The sequence below is a fragment of the Orycteropus afer genome, unplaced genomic scaffold (assembly GCF_000298275.1).
Source record: "Orycteropus afer afer isolate SDZICR_OR568_19922 unplaced genomic scaffold, OryAfe1.0 scaffold00502, whole genome shotgun sequence".
Lineage (NCBI taxonomy): Eukaryota > Metazoa > Chordata > Mammalia > Tubulidentata > Orycteropodidae > Orycteropus > Orycteropus afer.
Window position 1 is genome coordinate 1638202 of NW_006922089.1, and position 17487 is coordinate 1655688.

The window sequence follows — 17487 nt, forward strand, 5'->3', positions numbered from 1 at the left end:
GGGGCAGGAGTGCATGGAGGGATGGACACAGGGAAGAGATAACTATCTGGAGGAAGTGGGAGGGGAGCTGTTGTATTGTGGTAAATTGTAGTCAATGTCATGAGACAAAGTATATGTGAACTGTTGCATGGAAAGTGAATTTCCTCTAAACTTTCATCCAAATCACACACACACACACACACAAAAGGGTGCTACTTTGCCACATGCATCAGAGCATTGTCATTACTGTATTAAAGATGTTTTAGTTGTCTTAAGTGTTGTGTATCCCCCCCCCATGTTTTTTATGCATAGAAGGGTATGCGATATACTAAGACAAACATTTGAGTAACCGACCTTAGATATGAACAGTACGGAACTGTTCTGACTTACATACAAATTCAACTGAAAGACAAACTCAGGAACGGAACTTGTAAGCAAGGGGGACTGCCTGGAGTAGACTACTGCTAGGGGAGATTCAAGAGACAACTCTCTCTGATGAGCAGGCTAAGCAAAGATCTGCAGCAGCAGCAGCAGCATGATAAATGGAGACAAATGTGAAGTTGTCAAAGACTGCAAGATTACTTGGTTCCACAATCATCACCCATAGAAGCAGCAGTCAAGAAATCAGATGACATATTGCACTGGGCAAATCTGCTGCAAAAGACCTCTTTAAAGTGCTGAAGAGCACAGACGTCTCCTTGAAGACTAAGGTGCACCTAACCCAAGTCATGATGTTTTCAACTGTCTCATATACATGTGAAAGCTGGACAACGAATAAGGAAGACCGAAGAAGAGTTGATGCTTTTGAGATGTGGTGTTGGCGAAGAATGCTGACAGTACCATGGATTGCCAGAAGAAGGAAGAAGCGCAGCTGGCACGTTCCTTGGAAGTGAGAATGGTCAGAACTTTGTCTCACCTACTTCAGTCCATTCCCTGGAGAAGGGTTTCATGTTTGGTAAAATGGAGGGTGAGCAAGAAAGGGGAAGGCCCCCAATGAGATGAACTGACACAGTGGCTGCAACGATGGGCTCAGGTGTAGCAGGGATTATGAGGCAGGACCGGGCAGTGTTTCGTTCTGTTGTACACGGGGTCACTATGAGTTGGAGCTGACATGACAAGAACAAGAAAGCTGAGGGTGAAGTAGATATTAAGAAAAACCCTCTGGTAAACCAGCCCTCCCCCTAAACACAAGCTGCAGAGAGAGAAAGATGGGGTCTGTGATGCATTGAGGGTGACCACATTATCAACAAACCCCAAGCCCAGCCCAAATCCGACCACCACCCACCCACACTAAAGGTACCAAACCGAAAACCAGACTCACTGCCAGGGAGTCTATTCAGACTCATAGCGACCCCTCCTCGGGTTTCTGAGGCGGTATCACTACAGAAGTAGATTGTCCAACCTTCCTTCCCAGGAGTGGCTGGTGGGTTTGAACCTCCAGCCTTCAGGTTAGCAGTCAAATGCCTTAGGCACTATGCCAAAGGTGTGCCCATTTCCAAGCAACAAAACTATTTAACTCAGTGTCTACCATCCTACATAGATGTCTCGCTTTCAAGATTACAAGGCATACAAAAAGCCCAGAAAATAGACACTACACTCTGGAGACAACCAACCTGAACCAGATTCAGATACAAGCAGAGTGCAGACGGTCCCGGGAGACTAGAAGCACCCAGCTCTGACGCTAAATTGTGCAGCAGATAACGGATCCCACCCCGCACGTCAGCTGCACCTGTGGAAATCTCAGTTTCCTTTCATGGTTCAGTTCCAGCTTCAGCTCCCAAGGAGCCCTTGTCTCTAATCCCCAACCAGCTGGGGCTGGGTCAGCGGGTACCGGCTGTACACTTGGGAGTGCACTTGATTCCCTTCACTTTAGACCAGCCATCCTCAAATGTACAGGTTCCTCTCCCCCATCTACCAGCAGCAAGTCCGAGAGTCTAATGGTTCCCTCCACTTCAGCCCAACTGGCTGCCCCTGCTCCTTTGGGTGCAATAATTTGCCGGAATGACTCACAGAGTTCACGGAAAACACCATACTTGCAATAACAGCTTAAATACAAAAAGGATAGAAACGAAGAGATGCCCAGAGTGAGGTGTGGAGGGCTCACAGCGTGAGGCTGCTATGTGCTAAGGGGACGTGGGACTCTCCCAGGATCGCTCTTACCACCCAGGAAGCTCCAGCTGAGCCTCAGAGTTCTGACTGGCTCACCACAGGGTCATGGCCGTGGCAGATTATACCACGTCTCCTGGGGCTCAGTCAGCACTGGGGCCCCATATAGTTCCTCTCCGTCTGGTCTGCCACCACTCATTAGCCTCATGTGTTGGTTTGGCTCAAGAGAACTGAGAACAGAAGGCCAGATTGCTTTCTGCAAGGAGATACCACACCTCACACACTGGTAACGGGACTATCCCACAGCAAATTTAAAATATGTATGTTGAAGGCCCTTTAAGGTAGGCAGCCTACAAGATCAGATAAGTAATTCAGCAGAGAGATGGGAACTGTAAGAAGCCAACAGAAATGCTAGAAGGGAAAACCACGATGAGATAAACTGCTAGAGAGCCTGATCTGCCTTCAACGGGCTCATCAGCAGACGTGAGGCAGCCATGGAAACAGTCAGGAGACCTGCAGGTGGGCCAAAGAAACGACTCAAACGGAAAGACAGACAGACAGACAGGCTGAAGAAGACCACGTAATGCAACACATGATCCTCAGCTGGATCCTGGACCGGGGATGCAAATAGGTATGAGAGTGTTATCCGAACAAGTGGCAAAATTGGAATGTGCCTGTGGACTAGAGAATAGTATTCTATCAATGTCTTATGTCCTGACGTTGTTAACAGTGCTACGGTTAGGCATACTTCCTTGTTCTCAGGAAATATACATGGAAGAATTTAGGGATTAAGGGGCACAATGTTTCCGAGCCACCCTCCATGACTGGGAAAAGAATTCCAGAAAGACCCAATGATGAAGCAGACATGGGAGAACAGAAACAGCTGGTGAGTTGCTGTAAAGGTATACGGGAAGGACTTCTATGTACTTCTGAAATGGCTCTGTAAGTCTGAGATTACATCTAAATGACAAGTTACCAAAAACATAAAAAATCTAGACTGCCAACGTCCCCACCTCCATTGAGAAGGTCCTGTAAAGTGCGGTACACACCAAACACTCAGGGACAAGATTTCTGCACCTTACACAAGCTGATGTGGAAAAGAGTAAGAGGGAATGCTTCTCAACTCATTCCCAGCTAATACAAATGTGACAGAAACACGAGTCAACGAGACTACAGAAAAAGAATGTGACTTTGTAAGAGCGTCAATAATCCTAAATGAAACATCTACAAACCAAATATAAAAGCCATGAAGATGGTTTAACATGAGTCACTTATAATGTAAAAACAGTAAATATACAGATTAACCAAGAACTTATAAATCCCGATAAATGTAGGTAAAGAGAAAATTTGGAATCCACGCTTTCTGGAGTCACGGAGGGCGGATGAAGCTCTGAAAACCATTGTCCTGAGATCACCATTAACTTTAAACCAGCAATATCCCCTCAAGTCTTCTTTAAACCTAATAGTAGTTCAGTTTAATCAGGGAAAAATCCCCGCCTTGAGCCTCATGCTCTTTTAAAGAATCATCCACAGGGGATCAAAATGACAACCAAAAAACTCACTGCCATCAAGCTGATCCCAACTCCTAGCAAAGCCCCTTATGGAAGCACACTGCCCCATCTTCCTTCCGTGGAGCAGCTGGTGAGTTTAGAATCACCAACCTTCTGGTTAGCAGTCAAATGCCTTAGGCACTGAGCTACTAGAGCCCCTTAAAAGAATACATAGGAACTTAAAAGACTACATAGGAAACTTAGAGGGCAGTGAGTTTTTTTGTTAGTTGGGAGAAACAACTCAGAAGAGGAGGGAGAGAACAGCTGTACAACGTGAAGAACATCAGCACTGTCTGAACTATACATGCAGCAATCTGCTCAACTGGGAGATGTTCTGCCATGCACACTCTTAACAACTAAAAAATAGTCATTTTTAAAGTATCAACACAATTTTGTAATGTAAAAATTCCTAGCAAAACACGAATAGATACTGCCTTAACCTTATAAAGGGTATCTTCTAAAAGCCTGTAAAACCAAACCCAACCCACTGCCATCGAGTCAATTTTGACTCACAGCGACCCCCACTGGGTGTCTAACGCGTTAAATCTTTACAAAAGTAGACTGCCTTATCTTCCTTCTGTGGAATGGCTAGTGGGTTTAAACAGCCAACCTTCTGGTTAGCAGTCAAATGCCTTAGGCACTGCGCCACATACAGAGTAGTACATTAATGCTGAAACACTGAAGGTATTCCCACTTAAGTGAGAAAGAGAAGAATGCTCATTACCATCACTAATAATCAATACCGGAAACTTCTGCAAGAAAAGTAACATCTGAAAATAAAAAGGTAAAGAAATAAAAGTTTAAGATATGAAAGAAGAAACTGTCTGAATAGAAAATTTAGGAGAATCTGGAAACTAAAAGAATAAGTGAATTCAGAAAATAGATCCTAAAATTCATAGAAAAGACAAGAGGGCCAAGAACGGCCATGATCATAGTCCAGAATAAGGTAGGGAAGCTGCAATATCAGCTATCAGCATTTATCACAAAGCTGCTGTAAACAAGTGTGGTATCAACACAGAAATGACAAACTGCCAAGGGACAGACTTAGAATGCAGAAAGACTCAAGCATATACGAACACTTGATGTGACAAGTCAGCAGGGCAAGGAGTATTGATCCAAATAACAGAGCTGAGATCCCTGGTTGAAATTAGATCCCTACCTCACACCCTGTATCTGAGATGTCAGTGGACAGTCAATCTGTTTCCTTGCACTCTCCAGTGCAGAGGAGGGCTGGCCAGTGGTGAGGGACTCCTGCACTATCAGCACAATTATGCTGTCAGCCCAGCCAGAGATATGCTGCCAGAGATCCTGACTGACCACTCATGAGAGTAGTCCTCCAGGACACAGAGTTTTGGGACTCAGTGACATAGAGGTGTTAGCTGAAGTCAAGGGATTCAATAAGAAAGGTGCAAATCAAGAGTGGTAGGGAGAGAGAGGACAGCAAAAGAACTGTGACACAGTCGACTGAGACAGAGAAAGCAACGTGACCCTACAAACAAAGGAGAGAGAGAGGGACTGTAGGAGCCAAGGGGAGGTGACCAGTCAAATCAGATGCTCAAGAGATGCCATGACATGTGGCAAGTCCTTCAGTTACCATCTCATTTAATCTCCTAACATCAGTGAGAGATAAGCAGGGCAGAGATTATCTTCTCTACCCCAGGAAACAGTAATGTGGGCTCAGAGCTATCAATCCTCTGTCTACGTCACAGAGCTAAACCACAGCCCAGTGAGGGCTCATCCCTAGCCTTAGTGTCCCCCCTCAGGCTCTTCTTACTCATCCCCAAGGTACCTTCTGCACCCACATAAGAGTAACACGTCAGCCAGGCAAGGCCGCAACTATGACTCTGTTCAAAGCAACATAAGATCAAAGCTCACTCAAGGCTGGTGTGGTAGTTAAGTTGTGTGTCCATTTGGCTAGGCCTGGTTGCATGTGGGCGGGCAGCTGGATGGAGTACTCCCCAGGATAAGACTGGTCATCAGCTGCATGATGGAATCTACTAGAGCAGCTGAGTAGCTGCCTTGGGGATGTGGTCTGCTTCCAGTATATAAGGAGACGCTCTGAGGAAGGTCTCTGTAGCTTTTTGGCACGCTTGGTCCCTACATTTGGCTGAGTCTTCATTCAGCCATCTGCCGTGTTTCCTGCCAGTCTTGGGACTGTCTCTGGTCTTGAACTAGTGGCTTGCCATGTTGTTTGCTAATCTTGGGATCGTGCCATTTTATTTGTCAACCATGGGTCTGTCAGCCTCAGCATCCAGCAGCTGCCTGAGTTAGGAGAAGCCTCCAGCTGCAGCGTGCCAAGGGCAAGAGCTGAAGTCCAAAGTGAGGGGCCTTCACCCAGTTCCTAGAGCTGGCATTTGAAATTGGACTTCTAGCCTCCTAAACTGTAAGAAAATAAATCCCTGTTTGTTAAAGCCATCTCTTTTGTGGTAGTTCTGTTAGAGTGGCACAAGATGACCAAAACGGTTGGCATCAAGGTCCAGAGAAATTCAAAGGCTACGTTTTCACAAGCAGTATCCTTCTTCACAGCTCACCAGAGAAATCAAGGTCAAAGTGGCTTACTTCTTTTACAGAGAAATGAAGACTTCTCATAGCAGTTTTCAGCATGCCAGCTGTGTAGGTCGTGGTGCCTCAGAGTGGGGAAGTGAAAGCACTGCAACTGGGCACACAGCACGTTTTCATCCTCAGCCATGGCAGAGGCAAAGATCGGGTCTGGGGGCAGGAACACCTCTGAGGAACCTGAAGGAGGAGAGAAAAGGGGGGCCCAACATTACAGCATAATACCAACACACACATCATGTCATAGCTTTCAGGGCACCAAAGCCTTAACTAGAACCACCAACCAAAGACACTGGGCCAAGTACGAGTTGTTGCTGCCATTCTGGCATTAGTCATTATTCCCCTACCACCCCTGGAGCCCAGAACTGTGTGGTGAATGCACCAATGCAAGCTTGGGCACCCCAAACAAGCAAAACACTGGGTGATAACTGCTATGCAGAGAGCCACAATAAGGGCTATACTGTGGTTAGCTGGTGGGGTTTAAAGTCAGAGCAATATTTGACTAATAAGGTCACAGACTATAACACATTGGTAAAAAATCCTGAGTTCATATTGATAAAGCAACCAAAGTGGAGAAAAGAGGGGAAAGTCCTCCCTTGCGACAGCAGAACATCAACTCAATGAGGACGACTCAGGAAACCACTTTGCTGCACCTGACGGAGGAACGTAAGATCTTGGCACAAATGCTGCTTCCAACATCTACTGAGAACACTGGGTTGCCGTGGGCCAGAGTGGCCTGCTGGGAAAGCACGAGCTCCCTGGCGGATGCTTTCAGCCACTCATCTTCCTGCCGTCCCAGCCAAGGGCCAGGGCTTGGAGAGCAGGGCTATGCTGGAGGAGCCAGAGTCTGCAAGCCTCCTCGTGCAATGTCCCCAAGACATGGAGGTGAATAGGGGTGAGGAACAAGGGTGGGCGTGGAGGTGAGCAGGGGTGAGGAACAAGGAGGTGGGGGGCAAGGAGACCAGTCAGGAGGCAACTACAGAACTTTGGTAAGCAAGGACCAGGCATCCTGAATCAGGGTAATGATGGTCAGGCTGGTGACATGTGACTGGATTCTGGCCATATTGGAAAAGTTCTGAGTGTGGTCAAGAAAGAGGTCAAGGAGGACTCCCTGGTCTTCAAATGGCAAGGACTATTAGGTCTCCATACAGATTTCTCTCCTGGACCTCCCACTGCCTCCTAGACTGCCCCGCTCCCAACACCCTGCTCTTCCCAACAGATCCTCCTTCCTAAAGCCAAGTCATCCTAGCAGAGTCACCATCTGTCATCTACATTTACTTGCAAACTTCCTTCATGGATGTACCCTCCTCTCTACACATGGCACCTGAGGTGGATCACCTCTTCAGATGGATGAAGGATGGCAAGTCTCCACACATGCACCTCACTGGCTCTGCACACAGTGGCTGGATCAAGCCTCTGAAGTACGTCTCTGGCTGGGCCCATTCTGCTTCGAGCCCTTCCATGCTCATCTCAGCCACAGGCTGCCCCCCCCCCCCGGCTCTGCAGCTGGCCATGCAAGGGTGTCTGCAACACCATTTAGCATGCTCTGCAACCTGTCTTCTGCACACCCCCAGAGTGGCCACTTCCACCTCTCTCTGTGCTCTGCCAGTAGGCTGCCAGCCTCGTAGGCAGGACCTCATCTCAGACCCCTGTCAGCAAGTGGCACGTCACACTCTTATGTTTCTGGATGAGCCTTTATGGGGACCACCAAGGGGCCATCTAAGTCCTCCAAATACCTCACTCTGGAAAGTGCCTTCCCTCTGCTTACCCACGCCCACCTGACTGCCCCTCTGCCTCTTCTCCCAGAGGACGGATCTCTATACCTCCTACCCTCCAACACACACTGCTGGCCAGGGGCTTTTGGAGCCAAGGCCCACACAGGCAGATATTGGACCATGGCCCCATCTGCTAACCTTATTGGTCAGGGCACAGCTCCTCTTCCTTAGTAACCCACTTCCTGATTCCAGCCCACTTGACAAGAGTGAGCCCTGAGGTTTACATGCTAAGACATGAGGCAGACACAAGGACAAGATACTAAATGCATCTTAAATAAGCAAGTTACACAACACCATGTACACATAATACACATAAGATATTTGCTCCTTCTTTATATTTTGAAACAAATATCAAGTATGAATAACCAGAAACTTGACATAACACTGTCTTGGGCTGGGGTCTCTAAAAGAGTAAAACCGGTGAAATGTATACATATATATATATGTAACTATATGCAAAGAGAGATTTAATTCTAGGAAATGCCTCACAGTGTTGTGGAGGTTGGCAACTGTCAAACCATGGGTCAGGCATCAGGCCAGAGACTTCTCCTGACACAAACATTTGATGAGCTCAAAATCGGCAGGTCAGACAGTGGGCTGCTGGGTCATGGGGCTGCAGGAGCTGATAAATCCTCAAATCTTCAGGTCAGGCAGCAGGCTGCTGGCTCATGTGCCAAGAACTGAAGGTCAGATGATGACGAGTAGGATGCAGGATCAAGAGTGAGCAAGTAAGCTTTGCCAGAATGTCCAAATATATTGGATGCAGGCCACCACCCCCCTCGCCAAGGAAAATGCCTCTTACAACTGATTGGCTGGAGGTGATTACGTTATATTATGGAAAAGCCATCTTTCAATGTCCAGTGTCTTTCAAACTACTGAGAATCATAATCTAATCAAGCTGACACATGCCATTAGCCATCACAGATACCACTGACGGTAACAATCCCGAGTGGGGTATGGGTAGCAGGTGGGAACATATGGATGATGTTCTCAGGACACAAGGATGTTTTTCCAAAATTTCTGCCATCAGTTACAAATGTTATAGAAACGCTGGGCAGCAACTCTCAGCTTCCAGGGAATGCTGGGACTCGTGCGGTCAAACCCTCGGGGTGTCAGCCTCCTGGGGCAGGGCTTGAGGGTGTGTGCATATGTGAGCTGTGAGAGGGAGAATCACTCTTGCAGGGGAGAGGCCAGGTGGGGTGCATCCCCGAGGGACCTCAGGAATCCTGCAGGAAACTGTGCTCTCTGCAGGGTGGAGCCTAGATGTAACGGTGTGTGCATGTACATATGTACAATATGATGTGAACACTACTGGTTCAATACAGAGCACACATATAAAACACACAAAATATATTAAAAAACTGCACAAGGACAAGATGAAATGAACAGTTTTAAACATCTAACTATGATCCCTTCACACTATCATTTGTTGTTTTTAGGTGCTGTCGAGTTGACTCTGACTCCTACCGACTCTATGTACAACAGAACGAAACACTGCCCAGTCCCATGCCAGCCTCACAATTCCTGTTATACTGGAGCCTATCACTGCAGCCACTGTGTCAGTCCATCTCATTGAGGGCATTCCCCTTTTCACCGACCCTCCACTTTACCAAGCATGATATCCTTCTCCAGGGAATGGTCCCTGCTGGTAACATGACCAAAGCAGGTGAGACAAGGTCTGGCCATTCTCACTTTCAATGAGCATTCTGGCTGCACTTCTTCCAGGACAGATTTGTTCGTTTTTCTGGAAGTCCATGGTACTTTCAGTATTCTTCACCAGCGCCACAACTCAACAGCATCAACTATCACTATCACAGCTACTTCTGTTGTTGCTAGGTGCTGTTTAAGTCGGCTCTGACTCGTAGTGCCCCTCTGTACAACAGAACAAAACACGGCCTGGTCATGCGCCGTCCTCACAGTCCTTCCCACGCTGACAGTCACCGCCTAGTGTTTCAGGGTATTCATGTTTGCCCAGTAATATGTCAGTGTTCTACTGCTATTCATAAGGTTTTCACTGGCCAAGTCTTTGAGAAATGGAAGGCCTTTTCCTTTTTCTGAGTCTGTCTTAGTCTGGAAGCTCTGCTGAAACCTGTTCACCATGGGTGACCCTGCTGGTATCTGAAACACCAGTGACACAGCCTCCAGCCTCACACAAGCCACCACCGTTAAGACACAGTGACAGACAAATGGTGGAACTAATTTTTCAGACACGGTGTTTTCTAGGGAACATTTCATCATGAGTGATAAAGATTTACATCTACTTGACATGGTCTTTGTGATCATTTGTCTTGTGGCCAACTTCTCTCAGACTCAACTAGATGCCCTGTGCAGAGCCCCACAGCCCAACAGGCAGAAAGCCTGTCTGGGAACAGCCAGGACCCGGCTGCTTGTGTTCAAGTATTTTGTTCAATCTGCAGTTTCGTTGCAGGGATCTTTATGAGTGCTGTGGAAGCTTTCAAGTATTTACAAAAATAGATGAGAAGAGACAAATTCCTCCTGCAGCTTCGGCAACGGTTTGTGTTCTAAGGTTTGGCATCATGTACTCCTGTTATATAGTGTAATAAGTTAACTAAATTCACGAGGGATAAGAATCAAGCACAGCTCAGAGCTGGTTCCTATGAGGCAGAGGTTGGGTACATCTCCGCTTTCTCACTTCTCCGTTATTTCTGCCACTGGCCGCTCCCCCATGGCACACTCCACTTCCCTGCCACGGCTGTGATTTGTTGCTGCAGCCATACAGAACTCAGAGACCACACTCACAGTCATGAGGTTTATTAGGGAAATCACAGGCTATGACTTGGGATCAGGACCAACTTGGAAGGAACAGGGACAACCTGGAACCAAGTCAGGAACCGCACAGGCCAGGTCTGAAGGGTCCCTGAAGCGGAAAGCACACCTTTCCCTTCTCCAGGCAGAACAGCTTCTGAAGGGGAGTCCTCTCAGCTGCTGTCTGCCATTAGGTCCTTGTGGTAGTTAAGGCTGTGTGTCAGCTTGGCTGGGGCTGATTTTGAGTGGCTGGGCAGCTGGATGTAGTTATTCCCCATGATGAGACTGATCATCAACTCCATGGTGGAATCTATTAGAGCAGCTGAGTAGCTGCCTTAAGGATATGGTCTGTTTCCAGTGAGAAAGGTCTTGAGTGTTTTGGCACATCTGGATCCTGCATTTGGCTGAGTCTCCATCCCAGTGGTCTGCCATGTTGCCTGCCAATCTTGGGACTGTTTCTGGACTTGAACCCGTGGCCTGCCATGTTGCTTGATAATCTTGGGACTGTGCCATTTTTCTTGTCAACCTCGGGTCTGTCAGCCTCAGCAGCCAGCAGCTGCCTGAATCAGGAGAAGCCTCCAGTTCTAGTGGGCCAGGAGCAAGAGGCAGAGCTGAAGCCCAAGGTCGAGGGGCCTTTAACCAGCCTCAAGAGCTGGTACTTTGAATTCGGACTTGTAGCCTGCTGAACTGTAAGAGAACAAATCCCTGTTTGTTATAGCTAAAAACATAATAATAATAGAAAAAAATAAAGTCACATCCGACAATTTTGGGATTCCTGTAACTGACCAACGCATCCCAAAGGCTCTCTCTCCATTTCCCCCTCCTGCTCACTCCCTTCGGCATCCAGGTCTGCCCTGGTTATTGGAATACACAACCTTCAAGACCTGGCCAGTAAATCCCAAGGGAACCTGCCCTCTGGAACATGTATGGCGGGAGGCATGGGTTCCCTCCCATCCAAGGGAGTACTACACACCACTCAGGTTAGTTACCGGTAGTGGTACGCAGCCTGCCTCACCCAACCTGGAACGTGTGGGAGAAGGCCCAGAGAGTCCTGTTCCCCACGGTGGATGTTGGGGGGATGACGATGATTTGCATCTCTCGTACCAATTTGTTCAAAACGTTTGTGCTTCCTTAGAAACAGCAGCAAACTCTACCTCTGATAAAACATCTGCCCTACAAACTGTACTAATGTTAGAGTGGCCTCTCTGCTGCTAACTGGCCCAGCTCACAGCCAGAGGAGCAGCCTGCTCAGCTGTCTTAGCGGCTCTCTGCCACCAGGCTCTCTGTCACTGGGTTCTCTGCCACCAGACTCTCTGCCACCAGGCTCTCTGCCACCAGACTCTCTGTCACTGGGTTCTCTGAGGGTAAGTGGGCCATCTCACAGCCAGCGTAGCTGTTTCAGGACCATTTGGGTCCCATGTGGTTCTGCTTCTCGGCCAGCCCAGCTCTTAGCATCTCTCCCTGTCAAGCGGACGACCCAGACACACCTCTGCAGTCCTGTGGGTCATATACACCAATCCTCATCAGCTACAAGGTGAGGCTGTCCTCACCAGACCAGGACTCGATCCACCTTCAGTCACCTAGAAGATGCCAACCAACGCAGGTCTTGTCCACAAGCAACCTTCTATCCTGGCAGAAGCCAGCTGCTTCTCTGGGGAAAAGTAATAACCCTCTAGGGTACAAGGCAACTTGGGAGGCTCCCCAAGTTTCTTCTCCCCCAGTTTCTTCAAAGAACCAGGACAAAGGTGACAACTCTTCAGGGCTCAGGAGGAAAATCTCCCAAGCTGTTTATCCAAGAAACCAAGGCCAAGGCCCCATGAAGGAGCTCATTCGCAACAGGACCCTTCACTGTGACACTACTTCCCCTACAGGGACTGTGTACTCCCAGATACAGGTGTGCTTCTTCCCCTACAAGCAGGGACAGTACACAGCGGGTAAGGCATTTAGCTGCCAACCAGAAAGTTGGTGGCTCAAACCCACCAGCTGCTCTGTGGGAGGAAGATGAGGCAATCTACTTCCATAAAGACTGACAGCCTTGGAAACCCAATGGGGGTCACTGTGAGTCGGAATCAACTCGACGGCAGTGGGTTTGGTTCAGAATTGCCCCCAAACCCATTCTTTTTATAACCCTCCCTTCCAGTCCAGGACACCACCAAGATCCCTATTATGACATTTGGTTTCCTGTTTCTTGAATTTTCTTGAATCCAGAACCATTCACGATTACTGCGTTGTATTCAGAGGCCAGGCCAGTTATGTTGCGGTAAGGAACTCTCTTTAAGCCAATCACTCATCTTGTGGCCATGAATTAATCCAGACAACGTAATCTCAAAGGCCACTTAACCAGGCCCAGGCCCACAGCACCACACTACAACCCCTCCTGAGCTGTCAAGCACTCAGCTGCCACCTCAGCACCCACCACATGGAATGTCCCCACCCCAGCTGTGGGACCCCAGACAGCCACATGTACAGACTACTTCACAGGAGTCACCATCATCAACACTGAGAGTCGGGGTGGTCTCTTCTCTCTGGTTACGTTCGCTCTCCTGCTAGCACCCCTGTGGAGTCCCATAAGGGCCCCAGGGCTCCTCAGTCCAGGAGTGAAGGTCCCAAGTGCCCCAATTCAGAAGAGGCTGTACGGCCATGCAGACAGATGTCATTTCTTTAGCTCCCAACATCAGGAAGACAGTCTACATCTAGGGGTATCCAGGCTGGGGTAGGGGAACAGGCCTTGGACATGATTTTGTTGTCACTAGGTGCTGACCAGTCAGTTCTGATTCATAGTGACCCTACGACAACAGAACAGCTTTTCCAAGATTCACCCCAACTGCTGTGAGTTGGACAGATGACAAACTACTAGGTGAATTGTCCCCTGAGAGGTACATGGTGACTGAAAACCCCAAAACTGCTGCTATGGGAAACCCAGTCTTTTTTTTTTTTTTTAAGCAGAGTGCACAGCTCAGAGCATTCAATGTTACCTATTATGATCACTGTTTTTAAAATGCTTATTGTGATTTGGGTGACAGTTAACAGAGCAAATTCATTTTCCACACGGCAGTTCATACACATTTTGTCTCCTGACATTAACTGCAGTTCCACACAATGTAACAGCTCTCTTCCCATTTCCTCCCTGTAGTTACCTCTTCCCTGGGTCCTTCCCTCCCATGCACTCCTGCCCCCCGAGCTGTCTCCCTGTGCAAACACTGCCCTTCTGTTCTTCCACAATTGAATGCTCCAAGGAGTGTTGTCTACCTGATGTAAATGTTCACCCCATATGCCTGTCTATCGTTTGGCTGGAAACCATGGGATTGAGTTCAATTCCAGACCTGAAGGTAGCTAGGCACCATAGTCTCAGGGTTCTCACCAGGTTAGCAAACCAGCAAACCTGATCATCTTTATGATTCCGAGTTTAGTTCCACATTGTTCTCCCACTCTACCCAGGGTCTCCTGCACCAGTCCCTCTCTGAGTGGTTGACAGTGGGAGCCGGGCACCATCTAGTTCTGCTCTCATGGTCATATAGGCTGAGGATCGCATGGCGTACCAGTCCCTTGGACTCAGTGTTCCCATGCACCTTTGGGTTTTTTCCTTCTTTGCTCTGGACGAGGAGAGATCCATTGTTGCATCTTAGATGGCCGCTTATAAACTTTTCAGACCCCAGTTGCTCCTCACCACAGCAGGATGTAGAATAACGTTTTTGTGTAGTATGTTATGCCAGCTGAGCTTGATGTGCCCTGTGACCCATGGTCCTGAGACCACAGGTCCAACTACTTGCTCCCATTGGAGCGCTGGAGTGGCCAAGAAGCCACCACAACCTGCCCTCTGTCAGCTCTACTTTACACCTGGACATTCTTAGAGCACATACAAATATGCATATAGAAACACTATCTGCCGACTCTGTACAGGGTCTGGGCACATTACCCCCTGGCCTGCCTAGAAAAGCCTAATTGTTCACCCTGTCCATCCATTTATCCACCTGTAGATCAATGTTTGCCATCACTGACAATGCAGTACTATATGTGCAAAAGGGTTCATCTTTGTTGTCTGTACCTCCCATGTGCCTCTCTATGTCTTCCTCTTCCTCAGTGCCACTGTGTAAACTCACAGAATGCTATAAGCAGGTATTCAGTGGCTACCTCAGTAGAGTACCTGGACACACAAAACAGAAGGAGAGGGGGCCAGGTGGCCCCTGTGCAGGCATCTGCAATCCCCCCCTGTGCCCCAAGCCCCTTCCCAGATGCTGGGCACAGGACCTTCCTGCCCCAGTGGAGCCCTCCCTCTCTCCAGGGAAGCTGGCTGCCCAGGGCCAGGGCCCTTTGCAACACTGGGCAGACCCTGTCTGTGCCTTTATGCCCCGCTAGTGCCTAAGGCACTTGACTGCTAACCAGAAGGCTGGCGGTTCAAACCCACCAGCTACTCCTCGGAAGGAAGGTTGGGCATTCCTACTTCTGTAGTGATACTGCCTCGGAAACCCAAGGAGGGGTCGCTATGAGTCGGGGCCGACTTGATGGTACATAACAACAACAATGACAACATGCACAGACACAAAAAGGAGCTCTGGTGGTGTAGTGGGTGAGGCATCTGGCTGCTAATCCGAAGGCTGGTGGTTCAAACCTACCAGCTGCTCCACGGAAGGAAGATGGGGCAATCTACTTCTGTAAAGATTTACTGCCTCGGAAACCCAACGAGGGTTGCTATGAGTCGGAATTGGCTCGATGGGAGTGGGTTTGGTTTGGTTTTTCAGCTTCGGTAAAGATGAATGGCCTTGGAGACCCTGTGGTACTGTTCCACTGTCCTCTAGGGGCGCTGTGAGCCAGAATCAACTCCATGGCAGTGGGTATAGTTTGGGCTTTGCTTCTGTGAAGACTGACAGCCACTGAAACCCTCTGGTACAGTTCCACTCTGTCCTCTAGGGGCGCTGTGAGCTGGAATTGACTCCATGGCAGTGGGTGTGGCTTTGGTGCATAGACAGGCCCAGTGATCTACTGAAAGGTCACTCAGAGGAGCACTTCTGAGCCCTGCTCCAGCTTAATGACCCTTCACTGTAGCAGTGAGGGCTCAGACGGAGGGGCCTGGTGTCCCCAGACCACCACTCTTCACTTGTCGCCTCTCAGACAAAGCTAGGGCACTACTGGCAGGACTGGGATGTGTTTAGGGAAAGAAATCCTGGATCCAAGCTCAAGGCAGATACCCAGATAGGAGTCCAGCAGGCGGGGCCCAAGAGGACTACATGGCCAGGCCAACAGGACAGGAGAGGACCAGGAGCTCAGCAGTTCACATCTGCTATTTGTCCTTTATGTTGGTTGGGTTCCCTAAACGACTCAGCCAAAATCCTTAAACACACACATTCGCACACACACTCTCTCTCTCTCTCTCTCTCTCACACACACACACACACAGGTACAATCTATTTTAATTCTATCTACCTGACAGTTTCGGAATCTAAATCTGAACCGCAGTCCTAGAAAACTTGTCCTTCCCCCTTGGCCCAAATCAGCTGAAGCGCAGGCTCATATTTATGCTCTAATTAAAGTCTTTTCACTGAAGGAGGAGGAATGGTCTAGAAAATGAGGCCCAAGTGAGAAGAAGCAACAGATCCCTGAGCCTCTGCTACAAAAGGCCGCCAAGGACTCTTGGCCTGCACCTAAAGGGCCAGGTGTCGTCGGCAAGGTGGGAAGGAAGAGGCAAGACCCCAGCAGCACAACTGTGGGCAGCAAAATCCCTCAGTCTGCCATTCGACCCTTCTGCAGAGCACAAGGCTCACCTTTGAACGCGACCTCCCAGCGACCCTCCAAGGAGTGGTTCCGGCTGGTGATGACGTACTGGTAGCCGACCCACAACCTGCACCGGGAAGAAGAACAGGAGAGATCTCAGTGAGGCGGCAGGAAGCTGACTTTGACAACTGTGCCTGCATCTGACGGTTACAGTGACCGTCACCAAACTCAACTTCAAAGTATTACGGTTTTGGAAAGTTTTCAAACTTAAAAACTTAACATTCTAAATGTTACAGTCACCTGTCAGAAAAGGTTTTTATTCAGCTGTTCTGATGAAACTTTAATACTTAATGAAGACTAAGACTGATCTTACTCTTGGTGGACATCAAGCCCTGTGGCTACAACTTTGTAGGTATCCTAAAAGCCTCTGAACTATACCCCCTTTGAGAGCACAGGGCTTATGGTATGTGAATTAAATTCATTAAAACAACAGCCCAGTGAAGCCCGCCTGCTGTGAGGGTTAACGTGGACTTGGCCCCACCACTACAGGCGCTGAGGAGACTGTCCGTCTGTCAGATGTCTGCGATGGACGGGGCCGGCCACCCCTCAAACAGTAGCTGCCAGCTATGCCTTTGGCATGTAAGAGTGGACCAAATGCAATGTGCAGGCAGTCCCTGGGGTACAAACATCTGATTTACACACAACATGCTGGAACAAAGCAGGCCCAGTAAAGCCAATTATAATAACAGTCTGAGGTGTGGGCAGTGGCTTGTGATAACCAACAGGTGATTCTTGGTGACAGGCATCCAAGAATGAGGATTCTCATTACCGTTGTTGTTGTTGTTGTTAAGTGCCGTTGAGTCGTTTCCGACTCATAGCGACCCCATGCACAGCAGAATGAAACACTGCCCGATCCCGCGACAGCCCCACAATCCCTGCTATACTTGAGCCCATCATCGCAACCACCGTATCAATCCATCTCCTTGAAGGCCTCCCCCTCTTTCGTTGACCCTCCACCCTACCAAGCATGACATCCTTCTCCAGGG

General features: G+C 48.7%; 1 protein-coding gene across 1 annotated transcript in view; it reads right to left on the bottom strand.

Moving 5' to 3' along the window:
• DGCR2 (DiGeorge syndrome critical region gene 2) overlaps positions 1–17487 on the bottom strand; it is a 113965-nt gene that overhangs the window by 34116 nt on the left and 62362 nt on the right. Inside the window, exons 5-6 of the mRNA XM_007955440.1 lie at positions 16492–16568; positions 6195–6371 (exon numbers count right to left, since the gene is read on the bottom strand). Coding sequence (XP_007953631.1) covers positions 6195–6371; positions 16492–16568 — 254 coding nt within the window. The remainder of the gene's footprint in view (positions 1–6194; positions 6372–16491; positions 16569–17487) is intronic.